This window comes from Alosa sapidissima, chromosome 23 (assembly GCF_018492685.1).
Source record: "Alosa sapidissima isolate fAloSap1 chromosome 23, fAloSap1.pri, whole genome shotgun sequence".
NCBI lineage: Eukaryota > Metazoa > Chordata > Actinopteri > Clupeiformes > Clupeidae > Alosa > Alosa sapidissima.
In genome coordinates, this window is record NC_055979.1 from 27,937,449 (window position 1) to 27,963,361 (window position 25,913).

Genomic DNA, 25,913 nt, shown 5'->3' on the forward strand with positions numbered 1-25,913 from the left:
ATACGGCGCCAAAACAATAGAAATAGCCTCAAAGCACTTCACAGAGCCCAGAGCCTGATGCCTTTCTGCAGCACGGCTGTACTGTGACAGATGTACAGTAGGGGGCACTAATGAGTGCAAAACCTTCTTCCGGACTCCCTCTCCATCTCCGGTCATGCAGAGGTTTGTACTCTAACTGTAAGGCCCACTGACTAAGCTGCAGCGCCCCCTGCTGTCAGTTCTATGTAAGCATCTCTCCTGGCAGTAGGAGCCTCTACTGTAGCTCCGGGGGCCTCCACCTCCTCCTCCTGTACACATGTTTTTTTTCTCTTCTTTTGTGGTTGCTGTTAGCAACAGAACACAAACAAACAAACAAACGGGGATATGAGCAAAACCAAGCATCTGCACCAAGGGCGAGCTCTGTTTCACAGGTGGAGCAGAACGGGTGGGGACTGCAGGTGGAGGAGTCAGGTCTGTTGCTTGGGGTAATGTTGTTAGTGCTGTTGTTGTTGTTGTAGTAGTTGTTTTGCCGAGCCCTGGAGAAGACCGGGGAGCAGCATTTGAGACGTTCTGAGCAGAGCGCAGTCAGTAGTGGCGGGCTGAGAGACTGGCGCAGTGGTCGCTTTATTTGTTTGTTTGTTTGTTTGTTTTGACAGTCAAGAGGCGCAGCAACAGACCCCACCCATGGCTGCTCAGCTCTGGGGGCTCCAGCAGGTTTGGGGTGGCGGTGGGGGTGGTCTGAGGTATGCCACCCCCACTGCCACCCCCACTGCCACCCCCCTCCTCCCCAGCTTAGAGGCGATGCCCCCCCCCCCCCCCCCCTCCTCCTCCTCCCCAGCTTAGAGGCGATGCCTGGAGTCCTGGCTGTAGCCTCCGGGGGAGCCGCGGTTGCGGTGAGGCTTGTAGGTATCCTGGTAGGGGTCCTGGTAGCCCTGCTCGGCGAGGGTGTAGGGGTCGCGACCCCCGTGCTGCTGCTGCTGCTGCTGGGAGGCGGAGCGTGGCCCCCGGCCCTTGTGAGCGCGCTCGTTGTGGTAGTTCTCGTCGGTGGTCATCAGGTTGCGGCGCTCGTTGGCCGTGGAGTGGTCGGTGGCGCTGTGGTTGCTATGCCGCGTCCTCTGCTGGCCCTGCTGCAGACGCAAACACAGAGAGAGACACAGGTCAGAGGTCAACAGGTCAGGTAAATGTGTGTGTGTGTGGTGGTGTGTGTGTGCGTGCGTATCTATGTCTAGTAATACCAAGACAGGTCAGGTGCATGTGTGTGTGTCTAGTAACGCCCAGACAGGTCAGGTGCATGTACATGTGTGTGTGTGTGTGTGTGTGTGTGTGTGTGTGTGTGCTCTGCGTACCTGCAGGCCAGAGATGGTGGAGGGGTAGGGTGCGAGGGCCGTGGGCCCCAGGTTGCGGCCCAGTAGGGGGTTGAGGGGGGTGCTGCTGGAGGTGTGTGTGGCCTTCCAGTAGGCCTCCAGGTACTCCGCCAGGTGTTCACACGCATCCTCCAGCTGGTTCTCATCCAGGATGATGTCAAACATCTCCTGCAGGGGGGGCATTAATTTGCAGGGTCGAAGATCTCATACCTCTTGTGTGATGAGTTGCGTCATTGTATAAAATACATGTTGCTGTTGGGTCTTTCTTTTCTCTTTCTCTGTAAATATCTGTTTTATCATTTTGCATTTTTAATCTCTTCTTTTTAACACGATTAGGTGTATGCTTTTATATGTCATTTTATTATTTCATGTAACAGTACCCCAAATCCCCCCCCCCCCCCCCGTCGATATAACTCAATAAACAGTTGATCACAAAAAAAAACATCTCCTGCAGGGGGCGCCATCACAGAACACAAACACATCACTTTGAGCTGCATTCTGAGTATGAAAGGTGCTATACAAATAAAGCTTATTATTATTATTATTATTATTATTATTGTTATCAACATACAGGTGGAAACATGCCAACAAGCACATACACACTCAAACACGGCCACAAACACAGACAAACACACACACACACACATACAAATACAATCCACTCATCTGTTTAACTTGTATCTAACTAATTCAAGAGTTGTGGTTTGTGTGTGTTTATGGTTATTATTATTCTGTTCAATTCTATTTAGTCTATTAATATTGATATAAGACCTATAAACCTAAACATAAATCTAAACATGCAAACACAGCGTACACATGCAAACACAGCGTACACACACAGACAAACATAAGCAAACAGACAATCACACGTAGTACACAAGTACATGCAAACATGGAAACATTCATAAACACAAACAACCAGACAGGATGGTGTTGACCATCTCCTACGAACGCACACACACACACACACACTCATAAACATTATACAAAGAAACACATATGCACACGGGTATATGAAAAATATGTCAACCATTTCCTACAGGGAGTAGAGGAGGCTGAAACACACACACATACACACTCACACATGGATACAACATGAACGGCAGGCGGAAGCTGCACTGAATACAACAGGAAAGCCCTGCAGCGCATAGTGAACGCAGCTGGAAGGATTATTGGTGCTTCTCTCCCCTCCCTGAAGGACATTTACACCTCCCACCTCACCCGCAAGGCGACCAAAATTGTGAGAGATGCAAGTCACCCCGCTCACAATTTGTTTGATCTACTGCCCTCTGGGAAGAGGTACAGAAGCCTGCGCTCCCGCACCACCAGACTCACCAACAGCTTCATACACCAGGCTGTTAGGATCCTGAACTCTCTCCCCCCTCCACCCTCAGCTACATAACATCCTGGACTTTTAGACCCACAATAGCTGCCTTGCACTACTCCACTTGCACTACTCCACTTGTACACTTGCACACTTGCAACTTGTTGTTGTTGTCCTGTTGTCCTGAAAACACTTCTGAACACACTTCTGCTGCTCTTACATAACTTGCACCACTATGCCACTTGCATACTTAGGTCAAACAGAACTACCTCAGCCATTTATTGGCCTGACTTTTGCACTATTATATTGACTGTCTACTGTATGCACAATTGCACATTTTCAACTCAGATTTTGCTGCTCTTATTTTCTTCATTGTACGTGCCTTCTTATTTACTTTTTATACTGTTTACTTGAATGTTATGTTTGTCTGTGGACCTAATTGGTAAAATGTCTTGTCTCCACCGTGGGATAGTAGGAAACGCAATTTCGATCTCTTTGTATGTCTTGACATGTGAAGAAATTGACAATAAAGCAGACTTTGACTTTGACTTTGATGAACACACACACAAGGATACACACACACACACACACACACACACATATGGGGTACAATGTGAAGACATATGTGCATATAGACATGCCCCCTCACACTTCTGAGGAGGTGAATGATTAGTGGTTATGCTTATTACAATTACATAACACAATCTAGGTGTGAAACCACATACATGCACACGAATACTCACACACATTCATACCACCCCCCAAACCCCCCCCACACACACACACCTACCGGAGGACACTGGGCCAGTTTGTCTGCTGCCACCAGCTGGACATTCAGGTGTTTGCTCTGAGATTTCCCCCTGGACTTAACGAGCCGCTGCAGCACCTGGGAGCACAGACACACACACACAGAGATGTATATACAGTACATGTGGACATGTATGTGTGGTTGTGTATGTGTGTGTACACTTGTGTATGTGTACCTTTGACTCGGAAATGTTGACGTGCACAATGATGGGAAATTATGTGTGTGTATCTTTGGCGAGGACACTTTGACATGTATGATGATGGGTGTGTGTGTGTGTGTGTATGTGTGTGTGTGAGTGTGGGTGTGCGCAAACCTTTGGCGAGGACACTTTGACATGGACAATAATGGGGGCGAGGGACGTCTTCATCAGCTGAGCTGGGTGGTTGATGGTGTCAGCGTCCAGAATGACCAGCTGAAGTGAGCGCGCCAGCTCAAAGATACGTTCAATCTCGCTCTGAACTTCCGCTACACACACACACACACATACACACACACACACACACAAACACAAACATATATACAGATAAGTCTGATTAGAATACAGTGTTTACAGATTTTGTTTCAGCTCAGTGTTTCAGGTTGTCATTTTCTTTTTAAATATCATTACTGTTACCAAACAGCAGATGGCGCTCAAACACCCATCTAGACCAGTCAGATAGACGCGTGTGCACACACACACACACACACACACACACACACACACACACACACACACACACACACACACACACACACACAGAGACACATAAGACTTACCAAGGCTGGATCTGGTGTTGGAGCGTTCGATGATGGCTCTCTTGCTGGGGTTGTTCAGCACGGATCTCTTAGCCAAAGATATGTCTGCTGTCACGCGGGTGATAGATATCCTGACAGACGAAAAACACGTAGCATCAATACCCCAATCAAAGATGGCAAATAACCCCAATTTGGCAGATGCTTTTGTCCAATGTATGTAATGTATGCTATGCTAACATATGATAATGTTCAAAACCTCAGAAATGACCTGGATTACAGTCATTTGACATATTAAGCCTTTGGCTAACACAAGCACATTTACCAAGATCAATAGTAATATGTTCTTGTTCTCTACATTGATGCTATCTGGTCAATGGTGTAGCATGTTGGGATTTATTGAGAGGTTGGTCCAGCATTTATAAGTATATATACTCTTTTGATCCCATGAGGGAAATTTGGTCTCTGCATTTATCCCAATTATCCATGAATTAGTGAAACACGCTCAGCACACAGTGAGGTGAAGTACACACTAATCCCGGCGCAGTGAGCTGCCTGCATCAACAGTGGCGCTCGGGGAGCAGTGAGGGGTTAGGTGCCTTGCTCAAGGGCACTTCAGCCGTTCCTACTGGTCGGGGTTCAAACCGGCAACCCTCCGGTTACAAGTGTGAAGCCCTAACCAGTAGGCCACAGCTGCCCAATGGCACTCCCATCTCACTAGCTCACAGGTTTGTGGGCGTACTGGGGACCAATATGGGATCCTCTAGGTCATCACCTCAGAAAAAAAGATGTGTGAGGTGTGGATGTGTGTTTGTTTTTTTTACTTTTTCTTTTTTTTTTTTGTTGGGCGGAGAGGGGATCTCACCTGCCATCAAAGCGATGCTTCAGGAAGTCGAAGAGAGCTTTCTGCATCATGTCTGTCACCTGCAGCAGAGAAGGAGAGTGAGGGGGAAATGATGTCATGTGACACAGACCTGTAAACACACGCATGGATGTTTTTTTTTTATGCAAGAAAACAAAATATCTGGTTTAAAATGACAAACTGATTATGACAATACAGTTTACAATGATCCTCACTTTACTCCAGAGAACGTATCTGTGGAAGTCTTTGGACAACCAGCCAGTCATGATTGGGAGCCCAAGCAAGAGCCTGTTTGCCTGCCTGCCTGCCTGCCTGTGTTTGTGCTAAGCGATGTTTTTGTCTAGACATACAACACATGAGTTCTAAAAGGCCTCCTTCCACCCTCTTCCTCTCTCTCTCTTTCTCTCTCTCTCTTTCACACATTCCCTCTCTCATTCCTTTCTCTTGGATTCTCTATCATGCCCTCTCCCTCGCTCTCTCTCTCTCTCTCTCCCATTCCCTCTCCCCCTCCCTTTCTCTCTCTCTCTCTCTCTCTCTCTCATGCCCTCTCTCTCTCCCCCATTCCCTCTCCCCCTCCCTCTCTCTCCCCCTCTCTCTCTCTTTCTAATTTCAAACCTTGCTCTACTTTCCAATGCTGACGTCTCCCAGTTGCCGTGGTAACAGCGTGATGAAGGAGTGAGTGTGTTTTTGTGCTCTCTACGCCAGAGAGGGGAGAGAGGGAGGGAGAAAACGATCTGCTTTTTTCCTCTTTCATGTGCACACACAAACAGATGGGTAAACACACACACACACACACACACATACATACTCATTGCATGCTATATTAACTGCACACATGAGCATAAACAGTTCTGTTCCCCTGATACAAGCTATGATAATAAATACTGGCATCACCAAAAATAGCACAGACTTCTTTTCACCATAAAATGCACCAAAATATGACATCTTAAAATAGCCTTTAACTGCTATCCAGTCTCTGGAACAAAGAAAGCGAATGACAGGTAAGACGACCAATCACAAGACCTAGTTATTGTTAGCTCCCTCTGGGGTAAGCCAATGAAACTGCAGAGTGCTTACCTCATAGCCTTTTAAGGAGGGTCCAACAAGGACCACGGGTCTCATGGAGGGCACCACGTCATAGGGGGCCACGTGCTCCGTCTGAAAGGGTCAAAGGTCAACCACCACGCAGGCAAACCAACGCAAATGCCAAACAATCCCAAACAAATGCCAATCAATTCCACAAGCAACATCTGGACCATCAGTAGAGGAGTTAGTTCCAGTTACTTAGGTGTTCTACTGTAACCTAGGACACCGTTGGGAAGATTCTGACGTAGAGGCAAAACAGTGAGAAAGACAAGACACAGTACACAACCCTCCTAAACTAAGCCCAGAGGTGTGTAACGTCGTCGACTGTATCACACAGAGGAAGTAGAAGTGTTGGACATCACCTCTTGACCTCTGACACAGTCAGTGAGTGAGAGTCAGTGAGAGGGGGCGGGGCACGTGTGAGTTAGGTGGAGAGTTAGAGGGGGGAGGAGGGGCAGGTGAGTTAGGTGGAGAGTTAGAGGGTGGGGGAGGGGCAGGTGAGTTAGGTGGAGAGTTAGAGGGTGGGGGAGGGGCAGGTGAGTTAGGTGGAGAGTTAGAGGGTGGAGGAGGGGCAGGTGAGTTAGGTGGAGAGTTAGAGGGTGGGGGAGGGGCAGGTGAGTTAGGTGGAGAGTTAGAGGGTGGAGGAGGGGCACGGGTGAGTTAGGTGGAGAGTTAGAGGGTGGAGGAGCTCAGAGGGGGGTGGTGGGGGGGTGTAGCACTGGGGGGGGGGGGGGGGGGGGGGGTCCACAGAGCACTTACCACTTTCTGTTTCTGCTTTCCTGTGGGGCAAACAAGAGTAACAAGTCAGTATACTGACTTTCAGGGACATGCAGAAAACACACACACACACACACACACACACACACACACACACACACACACACACACACACACACACACACACACACACACACACAGAGATACGGACACACTCACATAATAGACAAACAACCCAAACATGTCCAAGCCTGACCAGCCGTGTCATCATAAACTCTGCCCCCTGTACACAACATGCTGTGGGGAGTCTAGCTGTATGCTGGACAGTGTGGAGGTACAGAATGTTGACTGGGTGGCAGAAGGAAAAAAAAAACCCTACGAATCCATCTCTCCTGTTGATTCCTTTGACCCCGCCCCATTTTATCCCGCCCAATGGAAAACAGGCTCACCTGATGACATCACATCTCCCAGACTGGAGGAGGAGCTTCCGCTGGACTTACTGGAAGAATGACCAGAATACACACAACACACACACACACACACACACACACACAGACATTGCAGCGCGTGAGTACATCCTGAGCACACACTGCCACCTTACTCACCAGCAGAACAGTCTGAACACACACAACACACATATATATAACATAAAAAGACTAACGCATGCATTATTGGAGGAAGTAAAAATCGTTAGCAAATGTCTATCATTAGTAAGTTCAACATTAAGAATGGCAAGCATCAGTTTAATGGGAAAAGACCTACCTAAGACACACAGAACGAGCCTAATGCACTCTGAGTGTTATGTCTGAAGCTGTCCCTCCTAAATTAGGATCAAAGTTTGACTGGAGATTAACCACAGCAGTTTTCAACCAGTTTTGACTGGAAATTAACCACTTTTAGGTTTCAAACTCAGCCCATCCAATACTAACAAACCAGCACCCCCATCCACCCCCCCCCCCCCCCCCCCCCCAAAAGAAAAAAGATGATCATCAACATTTGTGTTTCTCTGGGTAGTCTTCATGCTGAGACTGAGGCTATCAGATAAGTGTGTGAAACATTTTGTGCTGGATGTGGTTATAAGAACGACTGAGGTGTTGAAAAACAGTTTCTTCTAGGCTTATCACACTTTCCCTTACTACTTCCTGGGTCTAGTTCCTATCTAGTGTGCTTATTGGACATTGTGCGCTGCCCCCCAAATGCACACATACATAGGGCTCTGAGCTCTAGTCCACCAATAACCAGCCAATCTATCATGGTTCCAGCCCTGCCCTCCTTGCTTGTAGTGGACGGTAAGGTAGTCGTACAGATCCTTCCGATTCCTGCCTGTGGGGCATCTCCTCCCTGGTTCAGTCCTACAGTACAGTGCACCTCCCCTCTGGTTCCTGGATGTAGTACACCTCCTCCATGGTTCCTGCCTCTGCTTGCATACCCTCAGGTTCTTCCTTTGGTTGTGGCTCTAGTACCACTCTTCCCAACCCCTGAAAACCCTCCCTGAAGTTCTAACATTGCACTGAGAACCTCTCTGTGCTTGTAGGGTCTAGTGTTCCTCTGATAACCTCCCTGTGGTTGCAGGTTTGAGTATTGCCCTGAGAACCCTGTCTGTAGTGATCGTAAGGTTTCTAGTGTTGCCCTAACAACCTCCCGGTTCTAGCATTGCCCTGAGAACCTCTCTGTAGTTCTTGGGTTCTAGTGTAGCCCTGAGAACCTCTCTGTAGGTCTGGGGTTCTAGTGACACCCTGAGAACCTCCAGGTAGTTCTAGGGTTCTAGTGACACCCTGAGAACCTCCCTGTGGTTCTGTGCTCTTACCCTTGGATGCGGCTCTTTTTCTGCTCCTGCTGGGTGCGTAAGTTCTCCAGCTTCAGAGGGCTGGGGATGAAGCCGATCTCACAGCCCTCCTTCACCAGTCGCCCGATCCACCAGTCATTGTTGTACTTCTGCAAGGGGAACACCAGGGGGCAGCCTGTTAGGCCCAGCTGTGTTCGATGCTAAGACACTTATTTCTTATAGGCTGATCTCAGCCATCCACCATCGTGACAAGTCAATGTTGGGCTTTGATTGCTGTGGTGATTGGTTATGTGGAATATGGAGCTCAGACAGCTGGCTCTTTATAGCTTTACTACTAAAACTATGCACCATGGGTGGCAGATGATGGGTCATTTTCATACTAGCTAGGCTGCAGCAGCATTAGGGTTAGCATCAGCATTAGCATCAGTCATTGACATGAATGGGAGCTGTAAGATGACACTCTCTCTCCACAGAGGAATGGAGGGATCGCGAAAGAGGAGAGGAGGGGAATGATTAGCAAAACAGGTTATAAATGGACAAGGGAAGGCACTAAGAGAGTGAAAGACAAACAGGACCATATGAGTTTTCAGCAACCAATCCCTCATGAACTACTATTTGGGGCATATCCTGATGGTAAATTGGACAGTAGAACACAACTGACTAAAAGGTGAAGTGTACTAATAATGTACTTATGTCCTTTTTCAGGTGGCAGACAGTGATCGTTACAAGGCTGAGCAAAAGTTTATATTATCAATGTACTTAACAGGACATCTACACATACAGCAAAACCAGATCAGATCCAAAGATCTATAGTTGAATGAATTTGCTGAGACAAATCAAATCTTCAGAGTTAAGGATAAATGTTCAGAGCAAAATCATTGCTAAAATGAAATCATTCAATACTTCAATGTTGTGTAAATGTGTCAAATCACATGTTTAGCTCCCCAACAGTTAAAACCTGACACGAGGGAGATTCAGGAAAAGCTGTCAAACGGATGTCCACCGACACCCATCCAAACAGGATAAAACACACAGCACTATTAGCGATTGTCCAGGTAGTGCTTTTCTTGGAGTACACATACCCTCCACTTTTCCCACTTCATTGCCCAGATAGCATTAGGCTGGTGGACCACTACCGGCCATCGATCCGGTGGTCTGCTGACGTTTTTGCTCATCTGGTTTTTGGCGGCCCACTTGCGGGATGCAACTGCACCACCGTTTTGTCAAAAACACTTTTTTAAATTTTAATCAGTTATACTTCTTACTTTATTTTCATGATATTTTATATTTTTCCCCTTAATATTCACAACAAATTAAATTTAAGGTGTTGATGGATTGTCCAACAGCAGACCAGAAGTCGCAAGTCACCAGCTGCCAGCACCCGGTGGTCCGATATCTGCAAATCTGACTTTGCTATCTGTGTGGTAGTAACCTCTATTCATTGTCTATAGCACTGCTAAGCAGAGACACCAATTAAGCTAACAAAAGCTCTGCTGAGCAAAGAAAGCTAATTCAGCTAACATAAGTACTACACTGAGCAAAGATGCCAATTCGGCTAACAAAGACATTAAAAAGAGCATATGTTAATTCAGCTAACACAGGCACTGCACTAGATGCTAATTCAGCTAATGTGGGCGCTACACAGAGCAATGACGCTAACTCAGCTAACATAGGCACTGTGTTAATGTTAATGTCCAACCTCGGCAGAAAGCCAAGCATTTGTTCATGTGCATAGACGGGGTAATAACTATAGGGATCCAGTCCACTAACTATAGGATCCACAACTGAGGACTAACAGAAAGTGACATGGAAGGAACTCTTTACATTTTACAACCCTTTTATTCTCTTATAGGAAATTAAAACTCAATTATATCAAAACATTATAACACCAACAAAGGCTTCCTTCTCTTTCCCCATGAGTAACATGATATAAAGTGTACTGTAGGTTACTTATTATAAAAGAAAAAGGTTTGCATTATGGGCGAGGCCTTTAGGCGATCATACTGTACCTCTTTTATGTGCAGGAAGTCCTTAGCATCAAAAGAGATGGCAGTCCCTGGCACTGGTACATCCTCATCCAGAGCCCCACAGTAACTGACATTGGTCTTCACAGCAAAGGCCACAGCTTTGGTCTGAGAACACAGGGGAGAAAAGCCAGACAAGCATGTAGCATGTTTAGCATATAAGAGACATGCTAGCAAGGAGACTAAAAGACTTGTTTTATAGCATCTGTCACAATCACGTATTTTAAACCAGTGATAAGAAACGTAACACTTCAGCAGGGGAGTTTTGAACATTCGACCTGAAGATTCTGTTCCGCAACAATGTAAGATTCTAAAATTCCATGTTCCAGATATTCTTTAGAACCTTCAATTTCCAACATTCCTGTCACACCGGTGTGACCATATATATCTATGGGTGTGACGGTAAGGGTGAAACAGTTATTTTATACCGCACCCGCCCCTTCCCAGTACTTTGACTCCTGAGGAAGGTGATGTTTTGTTGTGTGTGAGGCCTGAGCTGAATTAATCTAGTTCATCTGCTGAAAGAGGGCTTTTTGCCTGGCACCCAGATGCCAATGTGTCACTGATTTCTTGCATCAATGCATGTTTGTCATGTTGTTCTGTTGTTCCGTGCTTTAGAATTTCATGCCTACTATGACTTCATTGACTTTTGAAAGCAACCATAGATTAAGAAAATGTCCTAAATGACTAGTAACTAGTAGTACTACCGGTAATACCGCTACCACCAATACAACTGCTACGAATGACAAATTAGAGAGGGGCACACAAATAAAACATGCTACAACCCCAAATTAGAAAAAAGTTGGGACGTTGTGTAAAATGCAAATAAAAACAGAATGTGATAATAAAGTTTTGTAAACATATGTTTAGCAGCAAAAAGAACATAGGCAACATATCTAATGTTGAAAATATATGATCATTTTGAATTTCATGCCAGCAACATGTTTCAAAAAAAGTTGGGACAGGGTATGTTTACCACTGTGCTGCTTCACCTCTTCATTTAACACAATTCTGTAAATGTTTAGGAACTGAGGAGACCATTTGCTAAAGTTTTGAGAATGAAATATTGTCCCATTATTCCCCGATATAGGATTCCAGTTGCTCAACAGTATGAGGTACTCTTAATCATGTTTTTCATTCCATGATGCACCTAATATGACAGGTCTGGACTGCAGACAGGCCAACTTAGCACCTGGACTCTTCCTCTATGGATAAATACTGTTTAAATATGTGCAGAATTCATTTTGCCATTGTTTTTCCTGAAATATTCAAGGTCTTCCCTGGAAAAAAGCATTGCCTGGATGTTAGTATATGTTGCTTAAAACCTGTATACATCATTCAGAATTGATTGTGCCTTGCCATATGTGCAAGATGCCCATGCTGTAGGCACTAATGCTCCTCAACACCGTCATAGATGTTGGATTTTGAACTGAGCACTAAAACAAGTTGGATAAGTTGGATACTTGGATAGGCCCTCTCCTCTTTAGCCCAGATGAGTCCATGATTTCCAAAAATAATTGCACATTTTTATTGGTCTAACCACAGGACCATTTTCCACGTTACCTCAGTCCATTTTAAACCAGCTCAGGCCCAGATAAGACATCGGCGTTTTTTCCGTATCATGTCTAAATACAATTTTGGCTGTTGCATGATGAAGTTTACACTAGCATTTATCAAACTATGCTCATAGATAATGGTTATCAGAGGTTTTCCTGAGCCCATTCAATGATTTTCTTTACAGAAACAAGTCTGGTTTTAATGCAGTGCCATCTGAGGTCCAAAAAACCACGGCCATCCAATATTGTTTTTCAGCTATATTCCTTGTTTGCAAATATTTCTCTGGACTCTCTGAATATTTTAATGATATTAAGTACTGTAGATGATGAACTCTTGTGAAATACTTCACAATTTCATGTTAAGAAGCATTAAAATGACATTGTTACATATTTATTTCTAAGAGACTCATATCCAATCATGTTGCCAGTTACCCTAAATAGTTGTGAAATATTCCTCCTTTTGTTTTCTTTATCATTACACAACTTTTCCAACAGTTACCCTCGTCCCAACTTTTTTGAAAAGTGTTGCTGGTATCAAATTCAAAATGAACATATATTTTCAATGAAATAGTCAAACTTGTAATTTTCAACATTTGATATGTTGTCTGTGTCCTTTTGGCAACTAAATATGAGTTTTACGAGATTTGCACATCATTACATTTTGTTTGTATTCACATTTTATACAACGTCCCAACTTTTTCTGATTTGGGGTTGTAAAACATTTCTCCTTGGGTTTGCATGAATCGCATAAGTAACCCATTTTGGCATCAAAAAAGTGAGTCTCACCTTACGGATGAGCAGTTTGAATCCCTGATTGGTGGGTTAGGGTGATACGGGGCAGCCGTGGCCTACTGGTTAGCTCCTGCTCCCCGAGCGCCGCTGTTATTGCAGGCAGCTCACTGCGCTGGGATTAGTGGGTGCTTCACCTCACTGTGTGTTCACTGTGTGCTGAGTGTGTGTAGGAGCCATTAATGACATTTATGTTTTAAGTTGATTTAATGACCCCTGCTGGTGACATGACCTTATGGCCTTGGCCTTCAATTGTATTTGTTACTTGTCAGTTTATTTAGTTTTTGAGTTTATTTATCGAGACGAACGAAATGGTATACTGGAATAAAACTAACAAACAATCTATTGAAACCCCTGAGGCGTTCAAAGTGACTTACTGGAAGGCACTACAGCGTGTTTCACTAATTCACGGATTGGGATAAATGCAGAGACCAAATTTCCCCTCACGGGATCAGAAGAGTATTATACTTATATATGCTGCTAATAACCCTGCTCTGATTGGTGGTTTAGGGTTTATGCTGCTACTAACCCTGCTCCGATTGGTGGGTTAAGGTGATATGCTGCTACTAACCCTGCTCCAATTGGTGGGTTAGGGTGTTATGCTGCTACTAACCCTGCTCTGATTGGTGGGTTAGGGCGATTTGCTACTACTAACCCTGCTCCGATTGGTGGGTTAAGGTGATATGCTGCTACTGACCCTGCTCTGATTGGTGGGTTAGGCTGATATGCTGCTACTAACCCTGCTCTGATTGGTGGGTTAGGGTGATATGCTGCTACTAACCCTGCTCTGATTGGTGGGTTAGGGTGATTTGTTGCTACTAACCCTGCTCCGATTGGTGGGTTAGGGTGATATGCTGCTACTAACCCTGCTCTGATTGGTGGGTTAGGGTGATATGCTGCTGCTAGCCCTGCCCTGATTGGTATGTTAGAGTGAGATGACCTCTGACCTTTGCCCTCTCCAGCTGTATGGCGGCCTGCTGCTCCCTCTCCTGGCGGCCCTGACTCCCTCCTCCACCCGACTCCGGCTTCTCTTCCTCCAGCGACACATCAGAGTCCGACGGTCTGCTAGTGTAGGAATCCGCTGAGCCCTACACACACACACACACACACACAGAGAGAGGCAAGAGTTACATGGGTACACACAAACACACACACACACACACACACACACACAACAGAGTCCGACGGTCTGCTAGTGTAGGAATCCGCTGAGCCCTACACACACACACACACACACACACACACACACACACACACACACACACACACACACACACACAGAGAGAGGCAAGAGTTACATGGGTACACACACACACACACACACACACACACACACACACAACAGAGTCCGACGGTCTGCTGTAGGAATCCAATGAGCAATAAACATACACACAGAGCCAAATGTTACATGGGTTTACACACACACACGCACACACACACACACACACACACAAACGTCCAACAACCTGCTGAGCCCTGCACATAGAGGCAAGTCACATGGGTAGAAACACACACACTTTACATGTAGAGAGGAGGCACACACACACACACGCACACACCCCTTACACAGAGAAAGGCATATGGGTATATCCAGTATTATGCAGAAGTCATGATCACCAACACACAGAAACACACACACACACACACACGTACACACAGACACACTGTTTCCATCTCTAATAGACGACAGAGCTTGAACTTGGCCAGATCAGGCCCTACACTTTCCCCAGAATCTACTGCTGCACGTAGTAAACATATATACTGTGTGTGTGAGGGTAATAGCTCAAGATTCACAGCAGCATACACACCACGTAACACACATCTCTTACACACACACTGTAGTCCACATCCGTGGCAGAAACTACATCTGTGTTTTCATCACAGTGAGATCCTTTTGGACTTCGCTATAACCATTATCTCACAATGAGCTGAAAGCAGATCGTACATCTATCTGTTTAAATCAAACTGAATTCTGAAAAAGAGTTACTGTACATCTAAAGTCTTGCGCTAAGCCACATCCGCGCTCGAACCTCGTGCTGGTTAACAAACAGACTACCTTCTTGGCTGGCTTCTCAGGACCATGAAAAACCTCGCAGTACACCGTTAGAACGTCCCGGTCGGAAAATGTCTCCCCCAAGATCATGTCCTCAGAGGACATCTCCTCACACATGTCCCCAGAAGCCATGTTCACCATCACACACACACACACACACACACACACTTCTTCTCCAGGTAATGATGGAAGTCCCACTGTGCTCTTCTCGGTAATGAAAGGGCGGGGAACGAGTCACTAATCACACATAAAACACAGATGGACCGTCAGCGAAGGACGAGACGACAGCCCGCAAAGATCCACAGGGGAGAGCAGGAGATGCCGATGCGGTCAGTCTCAGTCTCCGTCTCCGAGCGGGATGAGAGACGGTGGAGTCCAGGATGGTGATGGGGCAAACCCTCTGGACTGGTCAATATCGAGAAAGAGAACGTCTGCTAAAATAACTCCCCACAGACTACGGCACAGCACTTTCTGTCTTTACCCTCCTCCCTCCTCTCTCCTCTCTCTCTCCCTCTCCCTCTCTCTCTCCTCTCTCTCTCTCTCTCCCTCCCTCTCTCCTCTCTCTCTCTCTCTTTCTCTCTCTCTCTCTCCCTCTCTCTCCCTCTCCCTCCCTCTCTCTCTCCCTCTCTCTCCCTATCTCCCTCTCTCTCTCTCTCTCTCTCTCTCTCTTTTCCACATCACACACTTTTTGCCCTCTAGAGGCTTGCTTCAGCAGGCACCCTATTGAACCCAATGAGTTCAATCAACAAAAAAAAAAGGCAAAGGCTTGATTCTTGGAATAAATGCACGAGTCCGCTTCTCTGTGTGTGTGGAAGTGATGATGCAAAGGAGAAAGAGTTGAGCTTTCATCTGAGATGGAGATATGATGGCCGAGTGTAGCTGATAAACTGCTTCTTTTGTGGCCAGGACAAAAACGCTTTCAATGACCACAAACCTGGTTCAGACACACGCCGGACTTCACTGGAATCATCGTTGTTGTGACAGGACAAATTCCTGTCGCAGGTACACTATATTCATTCCCATGAGGATTTTCAATCTTTTCTGTACAATCCCAATTCACACCAAGTCATTGGTTTAGAACTAACCTTTGAGAAAGAGTCAAATTCATTCTAAAAATAACCCAAACCTAGCCTAGAAATCTAGACGCACCCTAGCGGCAGCAAATTACATTTGCTGCCAGGGCTAGTCTAGCAACTCTCTGTTGGCTTGTGAGCTGGAAAAATTAAACTTCTATCAAGCCAATCAAATCGTGTATAGAGACGTTAGGCAGGTTTAACACAATGATTGATGGCAGAGTTTTTTTAAGTTGGCAAAAGCTTGAACTAGCCAACTAGCTCCGCTGGTGGGAAAACGCATGGGACTCATAGCACTGTCCTATTGCGTGCAGAGGGAATTTGAGAGACAACCGATTATCCCGCCCCTCGGACTGAGCACTGCCAACGGTGAGTGCCCAGACCCTACATTTTAATGTGGGTCTGGCTCGTCAGGCTAACCCAAACCCTGTCACCTACCCAAACCCTGAAGGCCAGTTTAAGTTGAATATGATGACCACAAACAGTACACGCAGATAGGGACACATTCATGGGCAATCCCCGACAGCTGATTAGCTCCAACAGATCTGGACAAGATCAAGCCCAGATCCAAGACTAACCTGGGCCATACACTACATCCACACAAGATCAAGCCCAGATCCAAGACTAACCTGGGCCATACACTACATCCACACAAGATCAAGCCCAGATCCAAGACTAACCTGGGCCATACACTACATCCACACGATTCCCTTTGAGTTTGAATCCAAGACACTTGCTACATGTAGCATTTTGGAACGATTTGAAAACGCTTCCAGCCCCATTCTTTTGGTCATGGGATTTGTGCTGATGCTCATATGATCTGTGCTTTAGGGGCAGTCGTGGCCTACTGGTTAGCGCTTCGGACTTCTAACCGGAGGGTTGCCGGTTCGAACCCCGACCAGTAGGCACGGCTGGAGTGCCCTTGAGCAAGGCACATAACCCCTCACTGCTCCCCGAGCGCCGCTGTTGTTGCAGGCAGCTCACTGCGCCGGGATTAGTGTGTGCTTCACCTCACTGTGTGCTGTGTTGTGTGTGTTTCACGGATTGGGTTAAATGCAGAGACCAAATTTCCCTCACGGGATCAAAAGAGTATATATACTTATACTTATACTAATACTGCTTCAGGGGTCCAGTGTTGCGAAATGCAAACATGCGTCTGGATGGAGATCGTATTAGTATGGCATTTTAAAGGTGCTTTAAGCGATGTCACACGGTTTCTAAGCTGAAACATTTTTGGTCACATGCAGCAAACATCACCTCACAATCCACTAGCTACCTGTCCCCTGAATACACTGTAAAAAAAAAACGTCTCTGTAGACAGCCCAGGCTTCAAAAACGGCAGCAAAAACAGCCTGGTGCAGCCTGGACCATGAAACATTAACAAACTTTTCCAGCCATTCACCGACAAGATGCGCATTCAGGAGAGTTTCAATTGCACGGGAAGGAGGGGCGAGCTAGATCTCTGTTTTGTTTGAGCGTCAACAGAAATGACATTACCCAACATCACTTAGAGCACCTTTAAAATGAAAACAGAATAGTGTGGATGTATCCATAGTCAGGTCCTCTGTGGGTGTCCCATCAGCACTGTTGCCGTGGCGGCTGCTGGTTTGAAGGTCGCAGGAGAAGGTATGGGGCGGTGGTGGATTCATGGAGGGGAGGGGCTTGTTGGTTTGATGGTGGTAGTTTTAATGAAGGCACTTACAGAAGTGGGTGAGGGTGTTAAGCACCCACATTTAATGCCAATTAAATTGTACCATTGCCACAGTGTTAGTATACTTTTAGTATTAGTACTTTTAGTATACTAACTGGCACAATGTTAGTATCCTGTACCCCATTTATCAAGGCATACTGGAAGAAATAACGATTTAACCCAAAGCATAACCCAGACATTCACATCAACCTACACGAGTAGACCTACTCATCAGTAGTACTGTATATGCGCACTTCCCCCATTCTAGCGCTAGCTCTCCATTAAGCTCTCCACAAATAGGTGCCGATGTGAATGCGTCGTCTCTTGCCACGCACATCAGTGCCAGAATTGTTATTTATTTATTTTATTTTTATTTATCCTTTATTTTACCAGGTGAGTCCCATTGAGATCTTAAATCTCTTTTTCAAGTGAGCTCTGGGCCCGCATTATATACATTCTTTATACAGCACTGGTTCCGCTATGTGCAATATCCACATTGGTCCATATGTTCTTTAGGCTACATACCATATCATCATTAGCCCATATGTGCTCTATATGGCATTGGACTATGCTATGTACAATATCAACATTAGCCCTGTTCTTTACTGGTCCATATGCTATGTACAATATCAACATTAGCCCTGTTATTTACTGGTCCATATGCCATGTTTAATATCAACATTAGCCCTGTTCTTTACTGGTCCATATGCTATGTACAACATCAACATTGGCCCTGTTCTTTACTGGTCCATATACTATGTACAATATCAACATTGGCCCTGTTCTTTACTGGTCCATATGCTATGTACAATATCAACATTGGTCCATATGTTTTTTAGGCCACATACCTTATAAATATTGGCTCATATGTTCTTTAAATAGCATTGGTCCATATGATTTGTTCAAAATCAACATAGGCCCATATGTTCTTTATATAGCATATCTGCATTGGCCCATATGCTGCTATACATATACAGTACATATATACGGTAAGCATTAGGTGGTCATTTCCTTTTCCCTGATCTGGCACAGCCACTAAAACAGAAACACGTCACTGAGGCTTCCACTGAACCAAATCCTAAAAGTGTTTTTGAACATTCTAACAAAAGATTCCATTCTGCAACAATTCAAGGAACCCAGATATTCTTTAGAACGTTCATTTTCCAACATTCCCGTCACACCGGTTTGACGGTACGTTTTTAAGAGTTGACACACTTTAATCCAAAGCGACACCAAAGATCCTTAATTTCTAACCGCTTCCACCCTCTCTGGCATCACGGTCTCGGGTTCGGCAATCAAACCTGAGCAATCCAATCGTCAGGCGTCGGCCCACGTTAGCGCTACTCCGTCACACCCAAAACCGTCCTCTTCCTCATCCTCCTCTTCTTCCTCAGCCTGACTTGCCCATGTATCCCTATCCAGCCACCCAGCAACCACATGGTTCCTCATCCTAACACTGAACACACTGAGTTTGTCCTCTCACACAGCATTCTAACTCTCCTAGTTCCTTCAATATAGCATTTCCTTTACAATCACATCATATGTATATCAATCCTCCCAGCGCATCCTCTATGCATACTAGTATATTCAGACTTACTAGACATATTTCATACTTAGTGAGATTTAATAATATTTTAGACAAGTCCCCAGCCACTGATTATGGTGTGTGTGTGTGTGTGTGTGTGTGTGTGTGTGTGTGTGTGTGCACCATGTTGAGGTCTATTTTCAGCATCCCTGAGTTGTGTGTTAGTGTGCATGAGTGGACGGTAGAGCAGAGGTGTGTGTGTATAGTGTGTGTAAGTTGTGTGTTAACGGAGGTATGTGTGTGTAGTGTGTGTGAGTTGTGTGTTAGTGTGCATGAGTGGACGGTGGAGCAGAGGTGTGTGTGTATAGTGTGTGTAAGTTGTGTGTTAATGGAGGTATGTGTGTGTAGTGTGTGTGAGTTGTGTGTTAGTGTGCATGAGTGGACGGTAGAGCAGAGGTGTGTGTGGATAGTGTGTGTAAGTTGTGTGTTAACGGAGGTATGTGTGTGTAGTGTGTGTGAGTTGTGTGTTAGCGTGCATGAGTGGACGGTGGAGACGCGGAAGAGTCTCATTAGGAGAATGTGCCACTTTAGCAGAAAGGCATCAGGATCATTTATATAGACACAGACGCACACACACACACACACACACACACACACACACACAGAGCCTCAGTCAGTCAGACGGATGGAGAAGAAACAGAGAGACTCCCAGCACACACACACACACACACACACACACACACACACACACACAGAAACACAAGAACATACTGTACGTGCACATGACCATACATAATCACACACATACATACATGACAACATACATACACACATTTACATAAATTCACCCATGGCCACACACACACAAACGAACAGGAATACACATCCAGAGACACACAGCTGAATACACACACTTACACACAGATACATACACACTTACACACAGATACACACACACACTTACACACAGATACACACACACTTACAGACAACACTTACACACACTTACACACAGACATAGACACAGATACACACACACTTACACACAGATACACACACACACATTGACTTATGCCTTGTACTGTAAGATGGCAGTAGTGTTCTATACTGTATATACTGCTGAGGCATACTACTGTATACCAAATCATGAGCTGGAGAATGACCTGACACACTCACCACCCGACATCTACAAGCATTCTTCTGACCTACACGGATGTCCAAACACACACACACTCTCTCTCACACACACACACACACACACACACACACACACACACACACACACACACACACACACACACACACACACATAGCCTTTATAGCTCTTGCCAGCATTACTCAGCCTAAAGTACCCCAGCATCCGTATGATAACTCCTGTCCCTCTCTCACGAGGCAAATGCCAACCTCCTGCCAGCCTGGTCTGGATGGCACCCCATATGGTTCACGCCTGTCCTGCCCAGCGGGCACCAACGTGACACCTGTCCACATTCCTCTTACCTACACAGATGTCCAAACACACAAACACACACACACACACACATATGTCACACCTGACCACATTCCACACCTGACCACATTCAAACGTGATACCTGTCCACATGACATCGCCCTCTACCACTGGACACATAGGCAGTCCAGCTCAGCTTTTCCACAGCTTTAAATCTAATTATAATATAGAATTATAATATAATATAATTATATTTATTGATTCATTAATTTATTAATCCAAAGCGACTTACAGATACCAATTGCAGGGACCAGACTCCCTGAAGTCATTCTCAAGGGCAGCTAGCTGGGAATCGAACCCACGACTTGTGTGACTACTGCATACTAGCCGAGCTCCTTAGCCACCACACTACCACCACCCCAAATCTCTGTCCAGAGCTCAGTTTACAACTGGACACTCAGATTGAAACTAGACACTCAATCTAAAGGACCCCACTCGTTTCGAAGCTGGAGACTCAGTTCAAAGCTGGACACTCAGTCTACGGCAAGCGAGGCTCTCACACACTAGGGTGCCTATCACATGTGACTCATAGAATTCTACTCATCCACCACCTGCATCACACTCACACACACACACACACACACACACACACGTATACATACATACACTCACAGACACACAGACACACACACACACACACACAGATGGGGGAATGCACATTGCAGACAGTGGGGCCTCTGCCCCTTTAACATAGCCTGTGAAAGCAGCCTTGCGTTACCACTGCCTATATGATGATACATTATGCAATCTCAGCCGTGCTTAAAGGGGAGGCAGGTGAAGTCCCGGCTAAGAATGGAGGATAAAACCCAGCACTATTCAAATGGAGCCCTAAATACCCAGCACTATTCAAATGGAGCCCTAAATAGATTCTTGTAAACTGTGTGTGTGTGTGTGTGTGTTTCATTAGACTAGATACCAGTGGCCTAGGCGACAGACGGCAGTAACTGTACACTGTTGTCTCATACACAAACACACACAGATACACTCACACACACGACACACACGAACACATATATCATATATATATACACATAAAAACACACCTCCATTCGTTTGACAGCAGTAATTGGAACACTATATCCTGACCATTTTCACATGGTTCCCATATATTGGTGAGTTAGTGTGTATGCGTGCATGTGTGTGTGTGCGTGTGTGTGTGTGCGCAGCCCAGCTGAGCCTGTCCTGATCACATACACAACACACACACACACACACACACACACACACACACAGATACATACACACACAGAAAATCAGCGCGGCAGCAAGCTCCAGAAAGATGTGATAGAGAAGAGAAAAGCACACACCACACACACACACACAAACACACATACACACACTCACCGCCTCCGAGTCTTCAAAGCCATGCAGGTACAAATTGTCATACATGGAGGTTTCCTCTTCCAACGCGCCCCTCAGGAAGAATAGAGGAAAACAAAGGAGAGCCGAGGAGAGGTGGAGGAGGAGGAGGGGGAGGAGGAGAAGAGGAGGAGGAGGCCGCCACCACCACCACCGAGAGGAGAAAAATGGATGGATGTAGGGAGGAGGAGGGGAGGAGGGAGGCAGAGAATGACAAACCCCTCTCTCCCCTGCGAAAAAAAACGGAGTTAAAATACAGGGAAAAAATGTGCCCCTCTATGGAGCGAGAGAGAGAGGGAGCGAGGGAGAGAGAGGGAGCGAGGGAGAGAGAGAGCGAGAGCGAACGAGAGCGCGTGAGCGAGCGATAGTGGGCCAGCTCTGCCGTTGTTCCCAGGCCCTGCTGCTGCGTCGGAGAGGAGCGGAGAGGACGAGAGAGGAGCAGTGCGGAGAGGAGCGGTGTGTGTGTCGGTGTCGGCAGCCCAGCGACGCCTCACATCGTCCAGCAGGGAGAGTCTCCACACGGCTGTGGCATTCTATCAGCAACCAGCGCTTCCTGATGCACACAGACGCACACACACACACGCGCGCGCGCACACACACACACACACGACACGGCACGGCACAGCACGGCACACGCGCCAAAACGCAACGCAAAGGCAACGCACCGCACGCTACGCAGTGCAACGCAAAACACACTCTCTCTCTCCTCTTTCTCTCACACACACACGCAGCAGCAGCAGCAGCAGAGACACGAGAGAGAGAGGGAGGGGGAGAGAGAGAGAGAGAGAGAGAGGGGAGAGAGAGAGAGAGAGAGGGGAGAGAGAGAGGGAGAGGGAGGGAGAGAGAGAGAGAGAGGGAGGGGGAGGGAGAGAGATAGAGAGAGAGGGGAGAGAGTGAGAGAGGAAGAGGGAGGGGAGAGAGAGAGAGGGAGGCAACCAAGGAGAGAGAGAGGGGGAGGGAGAGAGAGAAGACCCTTCCTCAATCACAGAGCTGATGACATAGGTGGCTAGCTGTGCTCTGATTGGCTGGCAGCTCCCCAGTCAGCATCGACGTGTGTTCTCCTTGACTGGGAGCCCTGGAGGAGAAAAACGACAAAAGCAATCTCTCCCTCTCTCTCTCTCTCTCTCTCTCTCTCCCTCTCTCTCTCCCTCTCTCCCTCTCTCTCTCCCTCTCCCTCTCTCTCTCCCTCTCTCTCTCTTGCAAAAGCAATCTCTCCCTCTCTCTCTCTTGCAAAAGCAATCTCTCCCTCTCTCTCTCTCTCTTGCAAAAGCAATCTCTCTCTCTCTCCCTCTCTCTCTCTTGCAAAAGCAATCTCTCCCTCTCTCTCTCTTGCAAAAGCAATCTCTCCCTCTCTCTCTCTTGCAAAAGCAATCTCTCCCTCTCTCTCTCCCTCTCTCTCTCTCGCAAAAGCAATCTCTCCCTCTCTCTTGCAAAAGCAATCTCTCCCTCTCTCTGTTTTTTCTTCCTCTCTTGAGATTTCCTCCTCTCACTCTCTCCCTGTCTGTATGCTAATTAAATATAAATCACTATGGTACAAGATACAGTATACACACACACACACACACACACACATGACTATGGCTGTGTGTGTGTGTGTGTGTGTGTCTGTATGTAGAATGTATTTAATTTACATACTGTATATAAATCCAATACTGCCTCAGATTTCAATAGAATTTAACAATAAAATTCTCTCTCTCTTTCTCTCTCCCTCTCTCTGCCTGACACATTGCCTACTAGTTTGCTTCAACAAATTTAAAAAATAAAAATAAAAAAAACATGAAAATAATCACTCATTAACAAAAGACATTTGGATTATTAAACAATGTGTGTCATGAGACTACAGCATAAACATCATCACTCTGTGTGATATAAACAGAAAACACACTGCAAAAACATAATAACATACACACACACACACCCATTTACTCTGAAATATAATATCATTAGAGAGTTCATACACAGTGGTGATTGATTGTTTCTCCTGTCCATTTCCCCAGTGATGTGGCATGTTTAAGTTAAGAGTTAATTCCAGGTTGAAGCCTGTGCCTTATGTTAAGGTTTGCGTATGCAAAGGTGTTTCTGGTGTGTACAATCCATAAACAGGTCAAGTAATAGAAGGAGGAAAAAGGTCAACGTGGGAACACTAAAGATGGGCTAAGCCCAACACATTTGCATCTCTCTCTCTGTCCATCTTGTACACTGTTTATTATTTTAACACAGCACTATTTGAATAACAGCCTCTGAGTGAGGTTTCCTTTCTACACCTACACTACTTGGCATGTTTACGTTAAACAGACACTTAATGCACAGAACGTTCACTCCGCGTGAGGTGCTTACATTCACAGCGTCTCTGCACACACTGCCCTGCATTAAACACTGCCTGGACAGACAGAGCTGCCGACATAAACAGCTTCGAAATATTTACACAGGACAACTTCAGTTAAATCCAGAGCGTTCCTGCAACTAGTCCAGAGCTAAACTAGGAAATGGATCAGGACTAGACCTGGAGTATGTTAGGAAATGGATCAGGACTCGACCTGGAGTAAGCTAGGAAATGGATCAGGACTAGACATTTGCATTTTACATGTATTCATTTGGCAGACGCGTCTATCCAAAGCGACTTACAGCAATACAATAACATTTAAAGGGAAACTTGGCAGGATTTCCCCCTCTGCTGGAGAAATTGTGCATTATGCTATTTCAAACTGTGTGAAAAGGTAATGATAAAGCACATGGATTTGTTCACAAGCTAGCGAACTGTTAGCATAAGTTTGGCAGAACTATGTGGATGTTACAAGGTAAGAAACACGATTTAAAACGAGTTTCTTGTTTCTCACTTCTCTTTCCGGGACGGTAGTCTCAATGTTGCAAGGTTGGTTTTCCGCCTGGGGACGCTAGGCGCAGCGAGGAAAGTCACCGGAACAGGTCATTTAACCATCCAAATGATTTCTAAACGGGTTCATTAAGTTGAAATAGTTGCCAAGGTCCCCTTTAAGCTACAGACCTACAGCTACAGCAATAGAATAACATTTAAGCTACAGACCTACAGCTACAGCAAGACTATAACTAGGATTACCACTGTATCGTAAAACATACCTGTCAACATTTAGCTTTCCAAAAACGGAAGGGGGGGGGGGGGGGGGGGGTCAGTGTTTATACCGGATCTGTGTTTGCATGTACGTTTCAACACTGCATTTCGGTCGTTGCTTTTACCTTACCATTACAAAAGATGGTTGATTACGAAGATACTTCATGAGAGGCCATTTCCTGACCCTGGAAATTTATGCAAATAGGGTAGCAGTACACGCCCCCGCAGATTTATGCATTGATCGGGCTCTCTTTTTAACATTGAGGTCTATGGCAGAATCCAAGAATTTCCCAGAATTTGTCAAAGCCTTATTTTTCTGAGCAATGGATGCACATTTCGGACACGGTATCATGATCTCCAAACCCTCCTCCCTATTTCAGTAGAATGTCGTGATAGTATGACCCTCCAGTAGGGAGAAAATCAACATTAATGAAGGTGTACACCAAGTTTATTTTGTACTCCGGCTTGTCTGGCGTGGAACCGAGGCGTTCAAACGTAAGTCATACGTCAGTGACACGCCCCTGTGCAGGCGGGAACTGAACCAGAGCCCGTCTCTGGCTGAACTCCACTTTGTCCTCATAGACATGAACT

General features: G+C 45.9%; 1 protein-coding gene across 3 annotated transcripts in view; it reads right to left on the minus strand.

Annotated features, from left to right (window-relative positions):
• Window positions 1-809: 809 nt before the first annotated feature.
• Window positions 810-25,913, minus strand: part of cacnb4b (calcium channel, voltage-dependent, beta 4b subunit) — a 35,497-nt gene continuing 10,393 nt past the window's right edge. The window contains exons 1-13 of one of the 3 annotated variants that reach the window (XM_042080681.1): window positions 22,220-22,888; window positions 13,975-14,115; window positions 10,668-10,790; window positions 8,680-8,807; window positions 7,322-7,371; window positions 6,915-6,934; window positions 6,147-6,227; window positions 5,073-5,131; window positions 4,232-4,341; window positions 3,789-3,940; window positions 3,458-3,553; window positions 1,326-1,511; window positions 810-1,106 (exon numbers count right to left, since the gene is read on the minus strand). In XM_042080681.1, coding sequence (XP_041936615.1) covers window positions 819-1,106; window positions 1,326-1,511; window positions 3,458-3,553; window positions 3,789-3,940; window positions 4,232-4,341; window positions 5,073-5,131; window positions 6,147-6,227; window positions 6,915-6,934; window positions 7,322-7,371; window positions 8,680-8,807; window positions 10,668-10,790; window positions 13,975-14,115; window positions 22,220-22,264 — 1,479 coding nt within the window. In that variant the 5' untranslated portion in view covers window positions 22,265-22,888 and the 3' untranslated portion in view covers window positions 810-818. Of the gene's footprint in view, window positions 1,107-1,325; window positions 1,512-3,457; window positions 3,554-3,788; window positions 3,941-4,231; window positions 4,342-5,072; window positions 5,132-6,146; window positions 6,228-6,914; window positions 6,935-7,321; window positions 7,372-8,679; window positions 8,808-10,667; window positions 10,791-13,974; window positions 14,116-22,219; window positions 22,889-25,913 lie in introns of those variants that run through there. The other 2 variants (XM_042080682.1, XM_042080680.1) reach the window with 2 other exon arrangements.